Source organism: Gavialis gangeticus, unplaced genomic scaffold (genome assembly GCF_001723915.1).
Source record: "Gavialis gangeticus isolate Ggan-Ray unplaced genomic scaffold, GavGan_comp1, whole genome shotgun sequence".
NCBI classification, from domain to species: domain Eukaryota; kingdom Metazoa; phylum Chordata; order Crocodylia; family Gavialidae; genus Gavialis; species Gavialis gangeticus.
This window is the reverse complement of record NW_017728993.1, coordinates 27,974,871-27,996,468: the sequence shown is the minus strand read 5'-3', so window position 1 is coordinate 27,996,468 and position 21,598 is coordinate 27,974,871. Positions and strand designations below refer to the sequence as shown.

Below are 21,598 nucleotides of genomic sequence, written 5' to 3'. Positions count from 1 at the left end.
CCGCCACCCATTTTATATTTGTTTTTATTATTCCTCCCAAGGGGCAGCCCCTCGCTTTTGTCCACAGTGGACGTCATCCCATTAGCTCCAGCCCAGCTTTCCAGCCTATTAAGATCCTTCTGAACTGCATCCAGATCCTCCACAATCCTTTCCAATTTCACGTCATCCACAGACTTGCTCCAGAAGTTCTCTGTACCAGCATCCAAATCATTAATAAACGCATTGACTAGCCCCAGCCCTAGCCCTAGCCCTAGCCCTAGGACAGACCCCTGTGGGACTCCGCTCAAAACCTTCTGCCCCTCTGACATGGACCCATTAATGATTACCCTTTGCTTGTGGCTACTGAGCTAGTTATCTGTTCACCTTCTAGTAGTTTTGCCCTGCTCACATTTCTCCAGTTTGTTTATGAGAAAGTCAAATGGACCTTGTCAGAAGCCTTGCTGAAGTCCACGTACAGAAGTCCTCAGAAGCACGTTCCCTCCTATCCTTGCTCGGGGCTCCACAAGTACAGCAGGGGAGGTGCATCCTCTGTCCCTGCTCCTGGCTGGTGTTGCAGCTGGCAGTGCAGCTGATGGTCAGGTTTGGGGCATCCTCTAGTGCTTGGAGGGGGAACAGCGCCTAGGGGGAGCCAGCAGGCCTGTTGCCTGGGGGCTCTGGGTAGGATGAGGACCAGGGAACTCTACCTGGAGTGTAAAGCTGCTGCTGACTTGTCTCCCTGGGGAGTGGCAAAGGACTAGTGGGGAGGGGAGCTCTCCCTGAGAACTGAGCCAGCCCTGCCTGTGAGGCCCCAAGTCTTGGGAAAGCACAGCTCAGCTGTGCTTGGCACTTCCCACAGGCACCTGACCATTGGGCTTTGTGGAGGGCTGTGTCCTTGCCGTGGGGTCTAGCCCTGTTGATGTTGGGTCCCGGCTGAGCTGGGGCTAATTGTTCTGCCAGCAAGCCTGGGAATGGGAGCTGGGAGTGCCTGTTAGGGCTTCTGCACCCTGGGGGCAGGCCAAGGATCCCACTGCACAAGGAGTCTGTTGATGGCCCTTCCTGCAGGGAGCATGCACTTGCTGCCAGGTTCTGCCCTTCCCAGGCTCAGCTTGCTCTGTCCTGTCCCCCCGGCTGCCTCACCTATGTCCTCCAAGCCAGGGCAGGAATTCCATGGCTCTGAGCCTATGCTCAGGGCACCACCAGGGCCTCTACTGCACCATTCCCATGCCTGTGCCCATTCACATGGGCAGTGGCTGGGGCTGCCCCAGATGATAGCAGGGGCACTCTGCCTGGCTCTCGTTACAGATGCTGACGTGGGGGCCGGCTCCCGCGTGCATGAGATCCCCTTCCAGTTCAACCTCTTGAAGCTGCTTCCCCGGTGCCAGCAGATCGAGATGTTCTTCCTTATGCTGACAAGGGGTAAGTACCTACCTCCATGGAGAAGCCCCATGCCTGGGGCACTGCACAGTGACGTGTGCCCTGGCAGCTGCAGGGAGGGGCTGGAACTGCTGCAGCACTGGGAGCATGAGCATGGGAGCAATTCCTTGGTGCCAGGCCTGGGCCTCTGCTCCCTCAGGGCTTCCTGTCCCCTGGCCCAGATGGAGTGTGCACGTGGGTGCAGAAGAACTGGATGCTGGGAGAAGCCATGCCAGCAGGGTGGGTCCAGCCCTATGTGGAGGCTTGTCTGGCAGGGGTGGGGACTGGAGCAGTGGCCAGCACTGCATTTCTTCCTCTGATCATACTGGGGCTTCTGTTCCGGAGCAGAGGATGACAGGGCAGCCAAGGACCCCATGTTCATGCCCAACGAGATGCTGCTGAGCCTCTTCCATGGCTGCTTGGAGCATGACCTCAGCGACCGTGAGGTCCCCTTGGCCAGCGCTGACCACATGGCCTTCATGGAGCAGGTGCTGCAGCGGGACCGCGATGGCCACCTCCCACCCTTCACACTCCCCAGTATCCAAGGTGAGGGCCAGAGCTGGGTGGCGGGAGGCTGAGCTGGCCCCTTGGTGCCCCGCTCCTGGTCTCCTGCATGCATCTGTCTTCCAGAGGAGACCCTGAAGGCCCCTGCACCCTTGGAGGGGCAGGATACCTCCATGTCATTTCACCCTGCTGGCGGCAGCAGCAGCACCAAGGATGGGACCGGCTCCACTAGCACCCTGCAGGTACCACTTGGCATTCTGCCCCTGGGCACCCGCAGCCTGGAAACCCTGCCTGCCAGCTGCTGAGGAGCCTGGTGCCATCCTCAAGCCTGGGGCCTGGGTCTCAGAGCCACTGCTGGGCCAGACCTGGTGACTCATGATCACCGTCTGCCTCCCACAGCTGTGAGAGGTGGGGGCAAGGTGGGCTGGGGGTCAGCTGCACTGGCCCAGCTGGCTCCTGTCAGTCGTAGAGGCATAGCCATAGGGCTGGCAGGGACCTGCGCAGGTCACATCCAGTCCAACCCCTGCCTGAGGCAGGATCAGCCCTGTCCAAACCAGTCCAGACAATCTATCATCTAAACTCTACATAAAACTATTGTAAACCCTGACACAACACAGACCTAACACCCAAGCCTGCCACAGGGAAAGCAGGGGGGCTGCAGCAGCCAGTGTCCTATAAAAGGTTGTCAATAAATGCTCAAGAGATCCTGGGTAGAGGCTATACCCCACACTACAAAGGAAGGCAAAACACCTCCCCAGTCGATACCAATTTGACTATGGAGTAAAATTCCTTCTTGACCCCAAATATGGCATCAATCTGACCCTTAGTGGAGGGGAAAGCCAGAACCCTCCCAGTAGGAGTATTGGCATAGCCTGTCCCATGTCTGCAGCAGGGGGAGGGTGCTGGGCCAGGCATGCAGCTAGCAGTGACCTTGCAGCCGCATGCTACGAGCCAGGTTGTCCTGCCAGCAGGCTGTGGAAGGCTGGCTGGCATGCAGCAAGGCCCTTATTCTCATGTGGCTGCTCTTTGTCCCCAGAGCCTGGGCAACGTGGAGCTGCCAGAGGACGTTGCAGCCCAGGCTGACACAGTGGGACTTCTCCCCCTGCAGTGGCGGTGCTATGCCAAGCTGATCAATCTGCAGCATCTCTTCCTTACCTTCCTGCCAGCCACCTTTGCCGGTGAGGCCTGGCCAGGGGAGGCAGCCTTCTCTGTAGGAGTTGGGGGGAAGAGCCTTCCTGCTATGTGTTGGGGCTGGGAAAGGGGCTCCAGCCAGTGCTTGAGGGCTGCTTGGCTCCCAGACAAGTCTTTGGCTTGTGCCTCTGGCTCGGTTGGGTCTGACCCATTGGAGCCTCTCCAGGTGGGGAGTAGGCAGAGACTTCTTGCAGCCTTGGGGACCTGTTGAGCCAGATTGATCTCTGCTTCCCTTTCCAGACGTGCAGAAGCTGGTGGCGTGTGGGCTGGAGAAGTCCCCGAAAGAGGAGGCCAGCCCCGAGGAGGCTGGTGCTCTGCCCAGTTCCCCACAGGAAGACTCCAGGGCAGGGGCAGATGCTGCAGCACCATTGCCCACCCTCAGCATTACACCAGCCCATGGTACAGGGCCTGGCCACTGCCCATTCCCAGGCCCCAAAGGGATGCCCCCTCCAACTCTTGCTGTCCCACAAAGCCAGAATGCGCAGCTTGCTTGAGCCAGGAACCAGGGGCCTGAGCTGCCTGTTTCTGCCAGTTGAGCCCGTCAGTGGAGCAGGGGCAGAAGGGAGATCCCCTGGCCAGCTTCCAGGGGGCTTGTCCTGGTGGTTAAACCCCCAGCCCTGAGGGCAGAGGGCAGACTCCCCTGGGGGGCGAGGGAACAACAGTGCCAGCCTCATGGGCTGAATGGGAGGCCAGCAACTGAGCTGGAGAGTGAGGCCCTGGACAGGCCAAGGTGCAGGAAGCTCAGAGAAGCTGCTCGGGTTGTATCCCATCTGGTTGGGCTCCTGTGACCACAGGGACACTGCTGTGGGATGGGGTAAGAGGGGCTCGTGGGGCTGTGCCTTGGGAAGCAGAGGTGGCCACTGTTCCTCATTGCCCAGTGGGGGCCAGGTTTCAAGCTGTAGCCAGCTGGTCCTGGCAGGGAGTGGAGAACTGCTGTGTTTTGTGGGGGCTAGTTGTGCCGCAGCTGTAAACGCTCCAGGGGGCACAGGTGTTGGGCACTCAACAGAGGCAAAGGCATTTCTGTCAGCGTGTCTCCTCCGCAGAGGCTGGCCAGGACCCTAGCGAGCCGGGTGCTGCTCCGCGCAGGGATGTGCACATCTCCTTCAGCCGCCAGGCCTCGCAGCCTGACCCCAGCGAGTGCCGCCGCATCCGCTGCCCTGTATATGTCTACAGCTGCTCCCTGGAGGCACTCCGGGAGCAGCTGGTCAGCCCACGGGCACACCGCCCACCCCATGACATCTTCTTCAGGTAACTCCCCAGCCTGGGAGTGCTGGGGTGTGAATTGTCTGGCCCAGCCCTGCTGGCCCTGTGCTGCCTTGGCAGCAAGGGGTCTGAGAGGTCCTGGTGCTGCTCTTCCCTAGATCCCAGTCTCTGGACCGTCCCCCCAGTGCCTCTTGGCTGGACCACAAGCACAAGGAGCTGGTAGGCTACTGCACGCTGCTTCAGGAGCACTCGCACCAGTGCTATGTGAAAGGTGAGGGCCTGGTCTGGGGCCTCCCAGCAGGGGATCATAGCCTCTTCCTTGAATGATGGAGCTTGGTGCTGCATGGGGCTGTTGCTGCCACCCCTGGGCCTGACGAGGGGACTGGACCTGGGGTCCAAAGCTGAGTGGGTTGCTGTGGTCCCCTCCCTGCCCCCTTCGCTGCCATGCTGAGCAGTGCCTGGGCTGCATCTGCTCCCCATGGGGGCCTGTGTAGCACTGCCACATGCTGAGTGCAGCACCAACCCCACAGGGCTGTTCAAGAGCCTGCAGCAGTCACACGGGATCAGCTCACAGGACCTGCTGACAGCCATGGACTACTGCGAGGAGCTGCTGCAGGAGATCGACATCACCCACTTCCTGCTGACGCTGTGCAGCCATGTGCGCTCCTTCCGCGAGAGCCATCAGCATTTCCGTACTCACACCAAGGCCACCGGGTTCCACATGGGCAGTGCCGATCAAGACAATGAGCTGGGTGCCCGGGAGAGAGGCATCCTTGCCTCAGAGTCCAGGTAGGGCACTGGCTGCCTAGCTCCAAACAGGGCTGCCCTGGAGGCAGGCATGTCTGCCCCTCTTCCATGGAGGGTGGGGGCAGAGCTGATGGAGCTGCTGAGTAAGCACTAGGCTGAGGCCACTGCCCTGGCAAACGTACTCCTACTTGGAGCTGTCCTCTGCCCTGTTCTCGCTGGTGCTGATGCTTTGCAGAGGCCTGGTGCGTGTGTGGAGACATGATGGCTGAGCACAGTATGTGCCACCCATGCCCTGGCTGTGCCCACTCAGCTGTTCTGTCTGTTCTGTGTCCCCCTGCCTTGGTGGAGCATGGTGGTAACTGTCTGGGCCTGGGGAGGTTACAGGGATCAGGCAGGGTCAGAGCACAAGGTGCTGTCTCGAGGCGTGAGGCTGTCAGTACCCAGGGCAACATGGTGCTGCCTGTAACCTGTAAGAGGGGAGGGGTGTTGAGGGGCTGGGTGCAGGATACCTGTGATTCTGGGTCATGGTTTCTTGCTGCCCCTGAATGGCTTGTCCAACATCGGCCAGTGCGGAAATGGAGGACTACAGCGAGCAGGACTCCCACCATATCTCCAGCCCCACTGAGGAGCTCAGGGGCAGCACTGGGGCCAGCTGCTGCCCGGACTTCCCCCTCTCACTGCTGGGGAGTAGCCAGCCCTGCCAGATGCATCCTGACTTGCACAAGATCATCCAGGTGACGGCATGGGACTCCTGCCATGAGGCTGGGTCAGCCCCAGGGAAAGGAGTGGAGCGCCACTCTCACAGGCAGCTTCTTTTTCCTTGCTCTGCAGGAGAAGTTCCTGGAAATCGGGAGTCTGCACTTCAAGCCAGTGCCGTCCAACCCACACTATTTCTTCTATTGCCCGCCGTCTGCCAAGAAAGAGGTAGGTTGGCATTTAGGGCCTGGCTGCTCACACAGCCTTGTCCTCCATGAGCTGGAGGTCCGAGCCCAGGCTATGCCAGGAAGGGAGCTGGAGCTGGTGTTCCCCATTCTGCAGCTGGCCCCAGGCATCCCTGCCCTGTTGTCTGCCTTGAAGAGCGCAGTCCTGGCCCCTGTATGCAATGTGTTTGCTCTCTGCTCAGGAGGATGCCACCCGGGACCTGGCAGACAGGAAAGGTAGCGAGGACTTGGAGGGCTCGGAGCCTGACCTGGCAGCTGAGGAAGGTATGGTGCATGCGGACAGGTGGCTCACCCTGCCTGGGCCCTGGAGCAGAGCAGCCGTGGCCACACCAGAGGAGGCAGCATGTGCCTTAGTGCAGAGGGTGGCAGGACAGGGTGGCGCTTGCACCGGGAGCTAGGGAGCTCTGGGGCTGGGCTGCATGTACTGCAGCGGGTGTGTGTACAGGGACCATCATGGGGTGCTGCATCGCCACGGAGAGTGACCCTGAGCTGGAGGTGGAGTACCGGGAGAAGCTAGAACACGAGTTTCTGGACACGGACTCCCAGTCGGGCTCCAACACAGTGAACCAGGATGACGACTCCTTCAGTGTCCTGGGTGGGGACTCGCTGAACGAGCAGGAGCTCCCGGAGCAGGAGATGCCACCACTGTTCATGCACCTGACCTGCTCTGTGAAGCTGCGCAGCCAGCACAGCTCCATGCCTGTGCGCTCGCTGCCCACCTGTCTAGGTAAGGACTCCCCGCGGGCAGCCGCTCAGGCCTTTGGGAACTCTGGGCCCTTGCAGCTGCCTTCAGGGCAAGGAGAGTCCTGGGCACAGACTGCCATGCATGCCTGCCCCTGACAGCAGGTTGTTTCCTCAGGGGAGGTCCTGAGCTGCCTGGAAAGCTGCCAGGCCATGCACAGCATTGACCTCGCTGACCTCTGCGTGACCCTCGATATCTTTGTGCTGACACTGCCTCTGGAGATCGACGTGGTGAATGCTGATATCCACCACAACCGGTAGGTGTGGGGAGGCCTGGCCTGGTCTAGTCCAGCCTGTCTGGCTGGCAGTCCTGCTGATTGGCCAGGCAGCCACCCCCCACCCAGGCTCGCTTGCTTTGGCTCATCCAGGCTGGTCGGGTGGAATTCATCCCCATGCACCCTGGCATGGAGCTTGCCTATGCAGTCCCATGAGGCGTGAATTGCAAACAATGCCCCAGGCTGCAGGGCCCTTACAGCATCTCGCCCTCACCTGGGCACTCCCAGCTGCTCACCAGGGTCTGCAGCTATCAGTGCTCCCACGGTTCAGGCAGCAGCAACCCCCCTCCCCTCCTGCCACAGGTGTACATCTGAGAGCAGCGTCTCATTCACCCGCTCTCCTGGGCAGCCCTCCTCTTTCCGCTCTGATGACGAGATCATGCCCAGCCTGGACCGGCTGCCTTCAACGGGGGACGAGAGGTACCACAGCCCTGGCCAGCCTTGCCTGGCAGCTCAGCCCCCTCGCGGGCTGAGCTGCCTGCTTGAGGGCCATGTACATGGCTGTGACTATCCATGTTCCCTCTCTCCTAGGCACCCGGCACTCTCCAACCTCCCCGGGGTGCACAGAGAGGCCATCGAAGCCACCATGAATGAGGTGAGCCCTGGCCTGTCTCCCTCACTGTTGGGGATTGTTGGGGGATGGGAAGGGGGGTAGAAAGGGATGCCTGGGCTTGCTGGGTGCTGCTCTGAGTTAGTGTCTCCTTGGTGGTGGGCCAGCCTTGTTCACAGCCCCTTCCATGGAGTGCCCCAGCCATAGGGTGGACCCTGCCTGCAGCAGCTCCCAAGACCTGCTGGGATCACGCAGGCTCCTGCCTGTCCCAACTCAGGCATGGCAAGGGAGCTGCTCTAAAGCCTAGCTTCTCACATGAGCCCAGAGCCAGGACTAGCTGGGGCCTGGCTGCAGGTGAGTGGTGAAGGCCCCAGGTACAAGGCTAGGGTGCCCCTGCACATGACTGTGTCCCCTTTGTGTGCTGCACTGCCCAGATCCGCTGGCTGCTGGACGATGAGATCGTGTCCGCACTACGCCACTCTCAGGACATCAGCGCTGACGTCCTGCACCGTGTGGCCACCCACATCCACCACTCCCAGGGCCGGCCCAGCTGCCACAGTGAGGCCGTGCTGCTGCAGTTTGTCTTTGGGCCCGAGCACTCGCTGGAGAAGTTCCGAGAGGTAATACCCCAAGCACCCCCCACACCCCACCTGCCCCATGCTGCAGTGCTTGTGCCTGACCCTGCTGCTTTGGGCCTGGCTCATCTTGGCCTCCGTTCCAGGAGTTCAGGAGGATGACACTGCCAGGCTACATGCTCAATGCAGAAGGCAGCGATTACCACTACATCTCCATCAGCCGCCTACATGCCCAACGGGCAGGACTTGGCCCACAAGACCCCCCTGAATGTGCAGCCTCTGGCCTGCATGGAGGGGGCCCTGAAGGAGCCCAGAGCCAGGCAGGGCTGGAGAGTGCCACCAAGGCTGAGGGACCTGCCCTACAGTATCCACCTTGTACCCGCCCAGAGGAGCCACGGGGCATCTGGCCATGGCCCACAAATGAGACCTGCATCAGAGCTGATGTGGGCAGCCTGCCAGACAAAGGCAGTCACACTCAGAGCGAGGTGAGACTCGGGGCGGGGGCTGCAGCCAGGCTTGGCAACACTCCTCCGGGGCCCGGGTCACTGAGTAATGCAGCCCCTGGTACAGGTGCCAGTTGTGGATGAAGCACCGAGGCCAGCACAGGGCAAAGCACTTGGACGGGGATCCCTGGAGGAGGCTGCACTGGAGACAGCCCCCCGGTCCCTGCCATCGTCGGCCTCTGACAAGTGGAACAGTGAGAAATCACCATCGGCGACGCCATCTGCTGCCAGCCTGGCTGAGTCCATGACCCATGGTCAGGAAGGTGCAGGCAGCCATAGGCCAGGCTGGAGTGAGGGGGCAGGCATGGGGCGTATGGGGGGCTTGGGATGAAGGGGGCCACATGCTGAGACCCCAGGCTGGGTGCAATTTGGGAACAATGGCAGCCTCTTGGCTGCTGCATCAGGACCCCTCTGCTGTGCTGTGCCATGCAGGGCTTGCAGTGGTGCGGAGCCCTGCTCCCAGGCTGGGCCGTCAGCCACCTCCATGCTCCCAGCTGGACAGGGTGGTAGCTGTGCAGCTACTGCATCATGTGACCACCTCTAGAGACACCAAGGCCCCCATGCACCTGGTCCCCCCTCCCGCCCCCCACCTGCGTGCCTGATTGTTGTGGCTCTCCAGCCCATCTGTACCAGGTCCCATGCTGTCCTGGGGCCCTCCCCTCCTCTCCTCTCGCCAGGCTGACGCTGGTGGATAGCAACTGGCTGGCATTGCCACAAGCTGTGGCCAGCACCTGCTGAACAGCCTTTCCTCACCTGCAGGCTCCAGCAAGCAACAGCCCAGCCGGGTGCAGAGCCTGGTGTCAAGCCAGGGCAGCATGGACTCTGATCACCTGGGTGAGGTTCCATTGGCTAGGGCTTGCCCATGGCTGCTGGCCTGGGTGGGGTTGGGAGTGGAGTGGAGTGGCTTAGGCCTGGGTGGCAGTGAGGGGGCTTGGCAGGGACTGCTGGGGGTGAAGCACGTGGGCAGCTGTCAGTTCCCAGGGGCCGCCTGCCCTGGATGAAGGTGCTTGCTGTGGGTGCCACATTCTCCAGCCGCAGGGCTCCTTTTGCAGGATATGATGGCGGGAGCAGCGACTCAGAGTGTGAGGAGGCACTGATGAGTGACCAGGACCCACAGTGCCCACTGATGCCTGACTTCTGGCTGATTGTAAAGATCCAGCAGGACCGTGTGGAGGTCTATTCCCATACACGGTAAGTGGGGTGGGTCCTGTAGCCCAAAGCCAGAACCTCCCCCTTCCACCTTCTGGTTGCCATGTCACTTCCATCAGTTGGTCTGCTGCAGCCCAGACTCCACCAGGACCCTGGTCCCTGTCTTTGGTGCTCCTCTGCTCCATGTCTTGGGATGTCCAAGCTGCCTTCTGCCCTGCCCTCCAGCATGAGCTGGGACACAGTCCTGGCAGCTTGCGCCATGCTGGGCACCGGCTAAGTGAGAAGCCATGATCCCTGTGTACACGTGCACTTGCTGGCAGCTGGCTCAGAGAAGCTTTGGCTGTGGGGACCAGGGTACAGAGGTAGCTGGATAACAGGCCCCACACATGCTGGACAAGTGCCTGGTCCTGCTTGGGGTCTCCTGACTGCTGCTGTCAGCCCTCTGTGCTCCTGCCCTCAGAGGTATCATTGTCCTGGTTCTCTGGGTGCATTCATGTCTGACTGCCCCTCGAGACCCTCTTGCTACCATTACTGTGCTTCTCCTCCCTGCTGGTGTCTGGTCCTTGGCCCCGTGCCTCGGACTAGGGCTGTCTGTTCACAGCTGTTTGCTGCTGTCTCCAGCAGGGACTGACTCAGTGTCTCTGCCCCTGCCACATCTGGTGCTGCCATCCTCTCATTGCCCCAGCTTGGGTCTGGGCCCACCCCACTTTCCCCATACAGGGTCCACTCCCAGCCCAAGGCATGTGGAGGCTGTGAGAGGGATTAGGTGACTGCCCCTGGCACTTGGCACCCATGGACCCACCAGCCTCTCCACTGCCTCTGCAGCAGCCTGAGCGCAGAGAAGGCGGCAGTGGCTGAGGCAGAGGAGGAGCCAGCTGGGACCTGCCTGCGCCTACACCAGGCCGTGGTGAGGAAGATCAGCGAGATCTGCAGGGTGGTGAATCAGGTACTGTTAGGTGGGCAGGGATAGCAACAGTTCCCCAAGTGGGAACGGGAGGGGCCACATGTGGCTCCCAGCCACAGCCAGATTCCTCCCCAGCTCCAGAGAGGGGGTGGCTCCTTCCAGCTGGCAGCCCCTCTTCAGCCCCCAGGGTTGGCAGGGGCAGCATCTGGCAGCAGGTCCTGTCAGCTGGCCCATTCAAGCAGCAGCAAAGCTGACTCTGCATCTATTGCAGCGCCTGCTGCTGCAGGACCTGCATGACAGCCACATCTGCAACTCGCTACTGGTGGCCGAGAGCGAGGAGGACATCTGGAAGACCGAGACCCCCTACACCTCGTACCGACAGCGCGTGCTGCCCACCGATGGTACAGCCACCCCCCAGCCCCAGGTGCCAGTGCTTGGCTCCTCAGGGCCCATGCTACGGTTGTGTGACTCCCCTCCCGCTCCTGCAGACTACTCATCAGAGGAGAGCTACCAGCCCCGGGACTACCTGGCTGCCACCATGCAGTTTGTGCCGGGGCACTTTGCCTGCGACGTGGTGTGGAGCACCATCATCCACGTGCACTCACGTCTCAAAATGGGGCCCAACATGGGAGTCTCACGAGGTGCATGTGTATGCAAGTGGTGGGGAGTGCTCCAGGGGGTGGGGGGGGCTTTGCTTGGGCTCTTCTCCCTGGCCAAGTGCCCACTGGGTTCCGGCGACTTTGTCCTGCCCTGCAGGGGCAGCTTGGGGTCACTGATGTCCCATTGTCCCCAGCCATCCAGGCACTGCGCTCTGTGCTCAACGCCTTCTCCGTGGTGAACCGCAAGAACATGTTTGTCTACCAGGAGCGCTCCACCAAGGCCGTCTTCTATCTGCGGTGAGGAGCTGTAGGGCCTGGGCCCTTCCTCTGCTGGCCCACCTGCCTCTGTGGGCAGGAGCTCTGCAGCATCTGCCCTGGCTCCAGTCTGTGGCTGTGCCATGCAGAGCAGGCGCCTCCTGTCCTTGGCTACCCAGCCAGCCCCTCAACCCATGCTCAGGATGGCAGGGTGGGGCCTGACCAAATGCCTTGCCATGGCCATAGTGTGCTCTGCTGGGTTGTGTGTGGTAATACCAGTATCACGCTGAGCCACAGTCCAGCACTTCTGACCCATGCTGTTGGCTGAAGCCCTCTCTTGCCCCCCAGGCTCACGGAAACCACCTACAGTGGGAAGGTATGGGAAGGAGAGAGTACCCAGGGCCCCGTGTGCCGCTCACTGGCTCTGACACGCAGCCAGGAGCCCATCTACCCTGAGGATCTCATGGTGAGGCTGCTACATGCTGCCCTGGGGACTCTGGGCACTTGAGGGCATGGGATTGGGGTGGGCAGTGGGAGAAATGTGCCTACAACTGTAGGCTGTGTGGGGAGGAGTGGGGCTCATGGCTAGGGTAGGAGCTGGGGGCAGCCAGGCTGGGGCAGGGGCTGGGGCAGCCTGTGGAGCATGTGGGTGGGGTGGTGGTAGCAAGGTGGGAACGATCCTGTTTGTGCTTGATGACTGTGGCTCTGGGGAACCCTCCCAGGCAGAGCAAGGCCCAGGTCCCCATGAAAGCTGATGTTGCCAGCACAGCGCCTTCCTCTCACCCCTACAGGGATCCCGCTCTTCCCTCGACTTGGGCTCATGCCGCAGTGTGGACTCCACCCGCCCCGTGGGCCAGGTGGACAGACACATCCAGCTGATGGTCCATGGCGTCACCCAGGCAGGTGTGTTGTGGCCTTCCCAGGCTGGCCCAGTAGAGGGAGGATGGAGACACACCCCAGGGGTGAGGGACACATGCAGGGCAAGGGTGAGTGAGGGCTGAACTGGGGTGTGGGGTCCTTGGTGGATGGCAACTTGGCCCAGTGCAGGGGGACGCTCCTTCCACCCTGTGACAGTCCCTGCCCCCCATGGCATCCTGTCTTCCTTTCACCTCCCAGTTGTCAATACCTTTGGTCAGGGCAGGGGTGTGGTGCCCTGATGAAGGGCACAGGTGTGGGGCAGTGGCGGGGACAGCAGGGGCAGGGCATTGCTCTCATGCTGCCTACCTGCAGGGCCTGAGATCACGGACGAGCTGGTGAAAGTCCTGCGCCGACGTCTGGATGAAGCCACGCTGGACATCATCACCGTCATGCTGGTGCGGAACTGCAAGCTGACCCCAGCCGACGTGGAGGTACTGCCCCCTGCACTGCCACTCTGCCCTGCCCAGCCCAGCCTGTCCAGCCCTAGCTCTTGCTGCAGTCACCTCCTGCCCTGCCCCTAGGAATCTGCCAGGTCTTGCCTCGTGCTGGGGGCTACCTGCCCCAGCTATGCATCCAGGGTGCTGGGTTGAGGGTGCCCCTTTGGGGGTTCTTGGGGCTTTAGGAGCTGTCTCCAAACCACTTCCTGGGCCTCCCTCTGTGGGGACAGGGGTACAGTGAACCCCTGGGGATGTCTTGCCTTCTGGGCACCCTTGTAGGGCCCTAGGTCCCCCTTGGTGGGTCTGTGCCCAGGTCTTCCTCTCTGGCAGCTGTCAGGCAGGGGAGGGGCCTGGTGGATGCCCCCCAGTGCCCGGGCCATGCCCAGAGGCTCACCGGCTCCCCCCTGCAGTTCATCCAGCCCCCAGGGACTCCACCCACAGAGGTCCTCCAGTTCACCCTGCCGCCGTCCACTCTGCCTTGGCTCCCTGCCGTGGCCTACTACCTGCGCCAGAACCTGCTCATCTTCCTGCACACGCCCAAGTACACTGACAGCAACGTTGAGCATCACTTCAAGGTGAGCAGGCTGTGGGGCCCCGTCACGCGCTGCAGCACCTGTTGAGGGCTGGAGCATGATGGAGCCATGTGGGAAGAGGAAGGCTTGTGAGGCGAGGCAGCCTCTTCCACCAGACCAACTCAAACGTAGCTTGGTCCTGTAGATGATCTATTGTCCTGCCTCGCAAACTGTGCTTTGCCTTCCCCTCCAAGTTCTCACCGCTGTCTTTCCAAGAACCCCACTCCCCCTGGTGCTCTGCACAGAGCTGAGCCTGGTTCCTTGCTCTGGCCTCGCAGCTATGTCACTGCATCCCGCAGAGTTCCCCACGTTCCTAAGGGTCGCAGACACCGGCCCTGATGAAAGCACGCTGTGGAGTGCACCCTGGCACTGCCAGCTTCACCCAGGGCCCCGTGGCAGGTGGAAGGGGAGAGGGGCCTCCAGTACCTTCTGGTCATGCTCAGGTCCTGGTTCCCCCCGCATCTCTAACAGCCTGCCATGCTGCAGTCTTATAAGCAGGCAGGAAGAGGCCACAGACCCAGCAAGAGGACTGGACAGTCTGACCCTTGGCCTCTGCCCACTCAGCAGACCCCTGGATGGGGCTCGGCACCCATCTGTGGGCCTCACATCCTTGGAGGCCCACAGTCCTGGCATGGTGATGGCCAGGGGAGCCCTTCACCAGTGCCACACTGTCTGGAAGAGCTCCCTGTGATGGGCACCAGCCTGGGCCCTATCATTAGACCCGTGTGTAGAGGGGGCCATAAGGAGGGCCCTGTGCCCATTGCCAGGATGAAGCAGCATGTCATTTACCCAAGGTCCTGGTTGCCAGGGGTGGGGGGACTCTGCTGGCCATGCACTGCACTCTTCCCTCACTGTTGCCCCTCTCTTCCCAGCACTACTTCCACCCAAGCGGCAGCCTGCCCGATCTGGACCTCTACCTGTACAACAAGCCGGGCGGGCAGGGCACCGGCGGCAAAGGTACTTGCAGCTTGGGCTTGTGGCCAGGCGGCAGGGAGCCACTTTCCAGCACAGGGACCCTGCATGGTGTGGGGAGGGGGCATGGTGTATCCTGTAGGGAGGGGGGAGGGGAGGAGCAGTGTGTGACCCCATGGCCTGGGAGCACGTGTGCCCTCAGCCAGCATTGGCGGTGCAGGGACACCTGGTGCCACAGGTAGGTGGGTTGGGAAGCTGGGTGGGGGGTGATCCTCTCTCCCAGACCACATGCCTCTGCCTCTGCCTAGGCCCATCCTTGCTAGGGAGCTGGGCCCATCCCTTGTCCATCTGCTGCACCCCTGTGCCCTCGAAACATCTTCCTGTTGCATAGGTACCTGTCAGACCTCATGCAGTCCGTCCATCCTTCCTTCCTTCCTCCCAGTTCCAAGGTGGCACCAGGCATAGTACCATACTTTCCCCACCCCCAGCTCCTGCCTCCCTTGCTGTGCAATGCCTTCTGCTCCAGGCCCTTCACATGCATCTGCTTGCCTGGCCTCTGTTACCAGACTTAACAGTAGACTTTAGACAGTGGCACTGAGTTCATAAATGCTTGGGCAAGAATAGCCTGTTTTCTAAAGAGAGTATTTACTGAGCACAGTGGGTTTGCAAGTTCAAGCACACAACAGATAACAACAGAAAAACTTTGCCTAAGCTCAGAGATGGCCCAGTAAGATCCAGCAACGGCCCACACAACTGAGCCTAATTTAAAATGCAACACAGTAAACCAAAAAGACAACAGCATCTTGCATAGGTCTTACATAATCCCAGGACAGAGCATTTCCTTGCAGCCAGGTACAGTATTCAGGCAATGAGGAGATCCCACAAGCCTGATCCCTGCCTGGGTTTTCATAGGTGAATCTGCACCTCCTTCTCCCCCATGGGGGCCTTAACCATACCTTGCTTTTCACGTCCCTCACATATCCTGCACTCCTCACAACTCCTGTGTTCAGTGTCTGTCTTTCTCTGCTATTCTAGTCTCTAGCCCCTTACAGGTTCTGCTTTGAAATGTAAATGTAGTTCCCAGCAGTCTGGGACACTCCCCTGCTCCCTCAGGTCTGTCTCCAGCATACATGTGCTGATTGTGCCAATTTTTGCCAGCACCCTCCCTGTGGGTGGGGGTGTCAGACAGCTGGCAACTCCTGATGCCCCTGGGGCCATGACCCCAACTCTTCAGAAGCCAGCACCCTGCCACCGCCCTGGCAGCCTGGCTCGGAGTATGGCGCTCTGGGACCACAGGACAGACTCCTGCTCAAGGGCGTGCAGTCGCCAGAGCCTCCCCAGGCATTCTCCCCAGCCACTCCAGTGCCTATCCCCAGGAGGCTCTGGGTCAGTGCCAGATCTGACTGGGGCCTCCTGGAGCCACCTCTAAACAACATGCAGCAGCCGCTGCTTTGGCAGGCACCTCGCACACTTCCCGGCAGCCCCAAGCTCAGGCTGGGGCCCTTTCTCTGGCCCGGTGTCTTGCTGTGCGCTCCCTTTGCACCCAGCAAGAAGGAAGCTCCTGCAGCTGAGAGCTGTAGGGGCACCCTGTGCACCCTCGCACCTGCCACCATGTCCCAGCCCCAGGGATGCATGAAACCCCCAGAGCTGGGAGAGCACAGCAGCAGCCATCTCCCAACTTCCAGGGTTTCATGCACCTCTGGGGCTGGGAGATCACAGCTGTGCCCCATGGCTGCCAGGAGCAGGAGGTGCACTTCGGGGACTCAGCATCTCTGGGTCCTGGCAGCTGTGGTGCTCTGCCAGGCCCTCAAGTCTGCAGCTGCTGTGCTAAGAGTGCCATCAGTTGCAGGTCTCCCAGCCCCAACTGGGCACGGGGCACCCCTATGCTGGGAGCCCTCAGCTGATGGCACTCCCAGTACAGTGGAGACCCTGCTATGTGTGTAAAGTAAAGCTGGGTAGCAGCCAGCTATAGAGCTAGCACACACTGTTGAGGTCTCACTTTGTAGCTGGTTGGACCTTTCTATGGCGAGATGAGTACTATGCATGTGTATGGGTCTCAAGGTCATTGCACAACTAATCAGGTCATTGTGTGATACCTGCAATGTGTAGAGGAGCTCGAGGAATTTGGACCAGAGGAAAAGTGCAAGCTCATCTGTGTGGTGCCTGGGTGGGCAATTGTGCCTGATGTCTCAGCCCAGAGCCTCTCCTGGCTGGCCCTGATCTCCCAGCAGCTGGCCCATGCTGGGCCCAGTACTCAGTGCTGGCGTTAAGCCCCAGCATTGCCCGGGTGCATGGACATGGAGCAGTTGTCAGCCTGTTGGTCCCTGCAGCACTTGCCCCATTGCATGGGCCATGGCTGCACTACAGCTGCCCCTGGTCACAATGCAGCCTGGCAGAAGCAGGGCACGGGCCTGTGGGACCCTAAGCCTGATGCAGCGCCAGCCTGATGGTGCTGGCAAAGGGTGCTTGGTGCTGCCACCCTGTGGCTGCTCAGAGGTTGCTACCAGGAGCCTAGTTCATGGCTGGTGGGGCTTATGGGGCTGGTGCAGCCTGCTGTACCCTGGGACTGCTGGCCCCCCACCTGCACCCTGCCCCCTGCATCCGGTCAGCACCGAGGCAGCAGTCCTGGCACAGGAGCTCTCACTCCAGACATGCTGTACCCAGCAGTGGGGCCTTCATCAGAGCCAGGTGCTCCTGCAGCACTAGTGAAAGACCGGAGGGCCATGGCGCACACATGTTGGAAGTGGGGTGGGGTGAAGGCACCGTGTGGAGGCTCATTGGGCCCCGGCAGGTGTGCAGGGGGCCTGCTGCTGGAGGGTGGGGCGCTCTGTGGTGCTGAAGCTGGGGCTGCTGTGGGGTCTGAGCAAAGGGCTCAGGGTGTGCAGGGCCACACAGCTAAGGAACCCACCTGGAGCTCATGCTCTGGGTGCATTAATGTGCCTCTGACCTATGGACACCCATCAGGCCCTGGGGGCACTGCACCCCCAGCAGTGCCTATGGGTGCCTCGCATGCTGACTCTGGCACAGCTGTCTCCTTCACCACTCAGTGCCGGTTGCAGGGCTGCTCACGGCTCAGCCAGGTGCTCCCAGGACCAAAACTGCACTGACTGGGGCTCTGTTCCCTGCAGGCATCGCGTGCATTGCCCTCACCTTCGTGGATGAGAACGACAGCCCCCTTCTGCTGGCACCCGGGGATCGGCCTGGCTCCCTGAGGCCACCACCCAGCACCGACCTGCTGCAGGACTCGGACTTCGAGAGCCTCACTGCAGTCAGCCAGCACCATGTCGAGCCAGGCATGTTGCAGCCAGGTGAGGGGCATGCCAGAGAAGCAGGGGCCATCCCAAGGGCTGCCTTGTCCCCATGCCGAAGCCAGAACATGGGCAGGGCAGGGTCTGAGCATCACACTGCCCTTGCAGCCCCCAGGGTGGTTCATGGCTGCCTTCCCCCAGGCCTGGCTAGCACAGCCCTGCTGCCCCCAGCAGAGCCAGTGGCAGGGGCATGTGGGGTGGAAGGCAGCAGCACTGTGCAATGCCTTGGTCTCACCTGCAGGCCCCTGCGCACGTGTGCGCCTGGACATGTGGGAGAAGGGAAACATCAGCCTCCTGCAGCTGTCGGAGAAGTTGCGTGGGGCCCTGCGTCATGCCGTGTGCGATGCCACCATGGAGGTCCGTGTGCTGCCTGCCCCACTCTGCATGGAGTCCGCCTGCCCCCTGGCCACCGCCGAGCTGGATGAGCTGACCAGCAGTGGTGAGAGCCTATCCGAGCTGTCCCTTTCCAGGGTTTGGCACCCAGGGATGGAGCCTCACTTCATCTTCCCCAAGCTGCTGAGCCCAAGTGGCATCCAGCTGAACTGCCAGTGGTGCCGTTAGACAGGAGAAAGTGGGGGCCCGACCTTTCCCCCCAGCAAGGGGCACAGGTCACTGCTTTGGCTGGCTGCTCTGAGGCTGCTTGTGGATGGGGCCCAGGATTGCTTGGCCAAGCCCCAGTGCTGGGGTGGGAGCAGCTCTGGGGCTGCAGCCGCTCTCCAGCAAAGATGTCCAGAAGGCCTCACACCTGCTCTGCTTGCAGGAGGCCTCAGGAGGACGATGTCAGAGACCAAGGGGCTGGCTCAGGCTGCACGCAATGCTGGTGCCAGTCGCGGGTGCCCAGCCCCCCTGCACTTCACCCCAGCTGCTGCCTCGAGCCCCGGCGAGCCAGTCACACCTACAAGCAAGCTGGGACGCCGTAGCTTCTGGGACATGCTGGTACCATGGCCATGGGGCTGGGGCAGGGGCCTGTAGCAGGGGGTGACCTGTGGCCGGCAGGGCAGATGTCAGCAGTGGAGCTGGCTGTGAGGCAGGGGAAGGACCCAGGATTTGGCCAGGGGGAGGAGGAAGCTGTGCCTCTCCCTGTCTCATCTGTGCCCTGCTCCCCAGAGCAAGGCAGAGTCGTCAGAGCTGGGCAGCCCCAAAACCACTGATGACATCGTGCTAGAGCGGCCAGAGGAGACGCGCACACGGCGACGCCACAAGACGGAAAGTGTCAGGCAACACCTGAGCCAGGAGCGGGCCACGGCCACTGCTGAGCTAGAACAGGCTCAGAGGTGAGCCCATGGCACTGCCCTGGGACCGCTGCTCCCAGCCAGCACCAAGCCACACCATGTGCTGTGGCCCTGGTGTGCACTGCTGCCACTGCCACCGCCTGCAGTGCCAGCATGCGGAGGGGCACTGCTGGGCCGGGTGCAGGACCGCAGCTGCCTCTGGGACATGCAGGGAGCTGCAGAGGGGGCCAGGCATTGGCTTGCTCCCCTCCCACCTTGTGCCCTTAACCTGTCACCGCTGGTGCCTTGCCCCAGGCGCCGCACCTGCCAGCTGGAGGAGGGGGACGTCGGTGTCATGCACCCACTCTTCCATCGGACCTGCCAGCAGTGGATGGCATTCATGAGCCACCTGGGTATGTGCCAGGTGGGCGGGACGGGCCAGGAGGGTGCAGGGAGGCTGTCCGTGCAGGGTGGGGCAGGAGCTGGGCCATGCAGCCTGTCTTGGGTCTTTGCCTCTGTCCAGCTGCACCCAGGACGTCCCTGCCCGGCCTGCCCTCTGCAGTCAGGAGGGCAGGTGGGGGACAGAGGCGGCTCCAGGGAGAGGGTCCCAGCAGGAGGCTTGGGGCTGGTGCTCTACCATGCTACCATGCATCAGGGCACTGTCTGTCACTGGGCAGGGCAGTTTTCTTTCTCCCATGGGGATGGAGACCAAGCAACTTGGCCACGGCTGCACGCTGGCCTGTGGCAGAGCAGGGACTGGTCCTGGGGCTGGTGCCTACACCACTGGGCTCCCTCCTGTCACTGGGATGCTCTGGGCCTTGCAGTGCCCCCTTGACCTGACCTTGGTTTTCCTGGTCACAGGGTGTCCCTCAGTGCAGCAGTGCTCAGTGGAGATCGTTTCCCGCTTCCTGCTCCCCTCGGTGCTGGCTGAGGTGGTGAGCCTGGTCACTGCCCTGGCCAGCGACACCGCTGTCAAGGTGTTTGAGCGGCTCTGGTGAGTGTCACTGGGGAGTGAACCGAGGAGCAGGGCAGGAGAGGGACATGTCAGCTGGGCAGTGTGGGGCTGTAAGTGGGAGCATGGAATAGTGCAGTGGGGGCAGGGGTGGAAAAGCCCAGGGCACATGGGGGTGGGGGGGCAGAAAAGTGCAGGGCCACACAGCAGACACCCCTTGCCTGCTTGTCACAGCCTGGCCCCGGCAATAACGCAGTGATGCTCTCTTCCACAGCTGCCCCTGGGGTGCCACCTTCCTGCCCTATAAGCCCAGCCAGAGCACAAGCCTGCGGCCTGCTGCTGTCCGGCACTTCATATTACTTGGGCGCAGTTTCCACCAGTGGCGTTACAGCACCGAGCAGGGTGAGTGTAAGGCCAGGGCCTCCCTTTGTGTGTGTGAGTTGGGGGCTGGGGGTGGGGGCACAAGCTGTGTGGCCTTCAGGGCCTGTAGGGTGTCCAGCAGAGTGGTGCCAGGGACGACTATGCCCAAGGGTCATCCTGGCCCGGTGCAGCCCAGGCACCAGCCCTCACTCTCCTAGGTCATGGCCCCAGTGCTGCACAGAGCTGCAGGCGGGTGTCACTGGGGGCTCTGGACAGGTCCTGTGGGGGGAGATGCCCACCCCAGCCCTAGAAGCTGTTCCGTGCCCCTCCTCGCTACGGCGGGGCTCCAGCACAGGGAGCGCTGGGTCTGGCCTGTGCAGGCCCCCGGCAGGTGCTGACAATGTCTTTGCCTGCAGTGGCCGGCAGCGCAGAGGAGCAGCAGGTCCCCCCTGCTCATAGGTTCAAACGTAAGTCTTTGCTCACCAGGGTGTGGTTGGAGCAAGGGGCTGCACTTGGGCAGCTTCTGCTCAGAGCCCTTGTCCTGCTGGCACTGGCCCACCCAGGGTGCCTGGGATGCAGCACCGTCACAAGCAGCTTCACAAGAGCCACGGCCACTGTGCACGGGCTGGTCTGACCTGGGCTGGGGCCAGGGCTTGCCTAACCCAGGGGCTGTATCCTGCTGCCCAGGTTCTGTCCAGCCCTAAAGCACCTCACCTGGAGCTCAGAGCACCATGAGGCAGGCAGGCGCAGTCCTGGCTCTCTGCGAAGCTGAGCGCAGGAGGGACACATGGGTGTTTGTGGGAGCATTCACATGGGTGAGGCAGGGTCAGGTGGCTGAGCATCTGGGCACAAAGGTCGCGTGTCCTGTGCGGGGGGCAAAGACAGCTGGGAAGTCTGCACCCCGGACATAGGCAGCTGGACCATCCAGGCAGGAACCTGCGCCTACAGGTGCCAGGCTGTGGTACCGACCCCTCCAGGCAGAGGAAGAAGTCCCAGGCAGCTAAGATGCCCTTTAGGCCCGATTAGAAAGCAAGGATTGGGAACCAGTATTGAAGGAAGAAGAATTGGGAACATGGAGGTCAGTGCGGAGCAGGTCAGGACACCTGACTACCATGCTACCCAGGGCAGAGCCAGACCCACACAGTTCACTTGCCTTTGCACATTGACCTAACAGAACATGGCAAGCCCAGCCCAGGTGCCAAGGCCCTGTTTGGGCTGTCAGGCCAGAAGGGGCCTCCGGGGACATGGAGCTCAGCTGCCTGCTGTTGTAGCCCTGCTGGGGCCTTGTTAGGCCCCATCTGAGGAGCAGCTGAGCTTAGAGGATTTTTCTCCTCTTGGGAGGCTCTTGCAGGACCTCGCTGCCCCAGGGTGAGGCAGGGGAAAGGACTGTTTGAGTCAC

The 21,598-nt window shown here is 61.5% G+C and overlaps 1 protein-coding gene across 3 annotated transcripts in view; it reads left to right on the top strand.

Moving 5' to 3' along the window:
- Positions 1-527: 527 nt before the first annotated feature.
- Positions 528-21,598, top strand: part of SZT2 (seizure threshold 2 homolog (mouse)) — a 32,913-nt gene continuing 11,842 nt past the window's right edge. The window contains exons 1-37 of one of the 3 annotated variants that reach the window (XM_019501462.1): positions 528-1,395; positions 1,741-1,938; positions 2,023-2,138; positions 2,933-3,074; positions 3,328-3,486; positions 4,131-4,335; positions 4,449-4,561; positions 4,821-5,079; positions 5,606-5,771; positions 5,869-5,961; positions 6,161-6,242; positions 6,424-6,705; positions 6,838-6,976; positions 7,298-7,414; positions 7,526-7,589; positions 7,979-8,164; positions 8,266-8,604; positions 8,690-8,885; positions 9,382-9,456; positions 9,675-9,813; positions 10,597-10,717; positions 10,947-11,076; positions 11,164-11,316; positions 11,469-11,571; positions 11,878-11,995; positions 12,321-12,432; positions 12,760-12,878; positions 13,295-13,459; positions 14,329-14,413; positions 17,497-17,676; positions 17,918-18,115; positions 18,437-18,612; positions 18,784-18,950; positions 19,203-19,300; positions 19,749-19,881; positions 20,114-20,241; positions 20,616-20,666. In XM_019501462.1, coding sequence (XP_019357007.1) covers positions 1,026-1,395; positions 1,741-1,938; positions 2,023-2,138; positions 2,933-3,074; positions 3,328-3,486; positions 4,131-4,335; positions 4,449-4,561; positions 4,821-5,079; positions 5,606-5,771; positions 5,869-5,961; positions 6,161-6,242; positions 6,424-6,705; positions 6,838-6,976; positions 7,298-7,414; positions 7,526-7,589; positions 7,979-8,164; positions 8,266-8,604; positions 8,690-8,885; positions 9,382-9,456; positions 9,675-9,813; positions 10,597-10,717; positions 10,947-11,076; positions 11,164-11,316; positions 11,469-11,571; positions 11,878-11,995; positions 12,321-12,432; positions 12,760-12,878; positions 13,295-13,459; positions 14,329-14,413; positions 17,497-17,676; positions 17,918-18,115; positions 18,437-18,612; positions 18,784-18,950; positions 19,203-19,300; positions 19,749-19,881; positions 20,114-20,241; positions 20,616-20,666 — 5,677 coding nt within the window. In that variant the 5' untranslated portion in view covers positions 528-1,025. Of the gene's footprint in view, positions 1,396-1,740; positions 1,939-2,022; positions 2,139-2,932; positions 3,075-3,327; positions 3,487-4,130; positions 4,336-4,448; positions 4,562-4,820; positions 5,080-5,605; positions 5,772-5,868; positions 5,962-6,160; positions 6,243-6,423; positions 6,706-6,837; positions 6,977-7,297; positions 7,415-7,525; positions 7,590-7,978; positions 8,165-8,265; positions 8,605-8,677; positions 8,886-9,381; positions 9,457-9,674; positions 9,814-10,596; positions 10,718-10,946; positions 11,077-11,163; positions 11,317-11,468; positions 11,572-11,877; positions 11,996-12,320; positions 12,433-12,759; positions 12,879-13,294; positions 13,460-14,328; positions 14,414-17,496; positions 17,677-17,917; positions 18,116-18,436; positions 18,613-18,783; positions 18,951-19,202; positions 19,301-19,748; positions 19,882-20,113; positions 20,242-20,615; positions 20,667-21,598 lie in introns of all 3 variants that reach the window. The other 2 variants (XM_019501463.1, XM_019501464.1) reach the window with 2 other exon arrangements.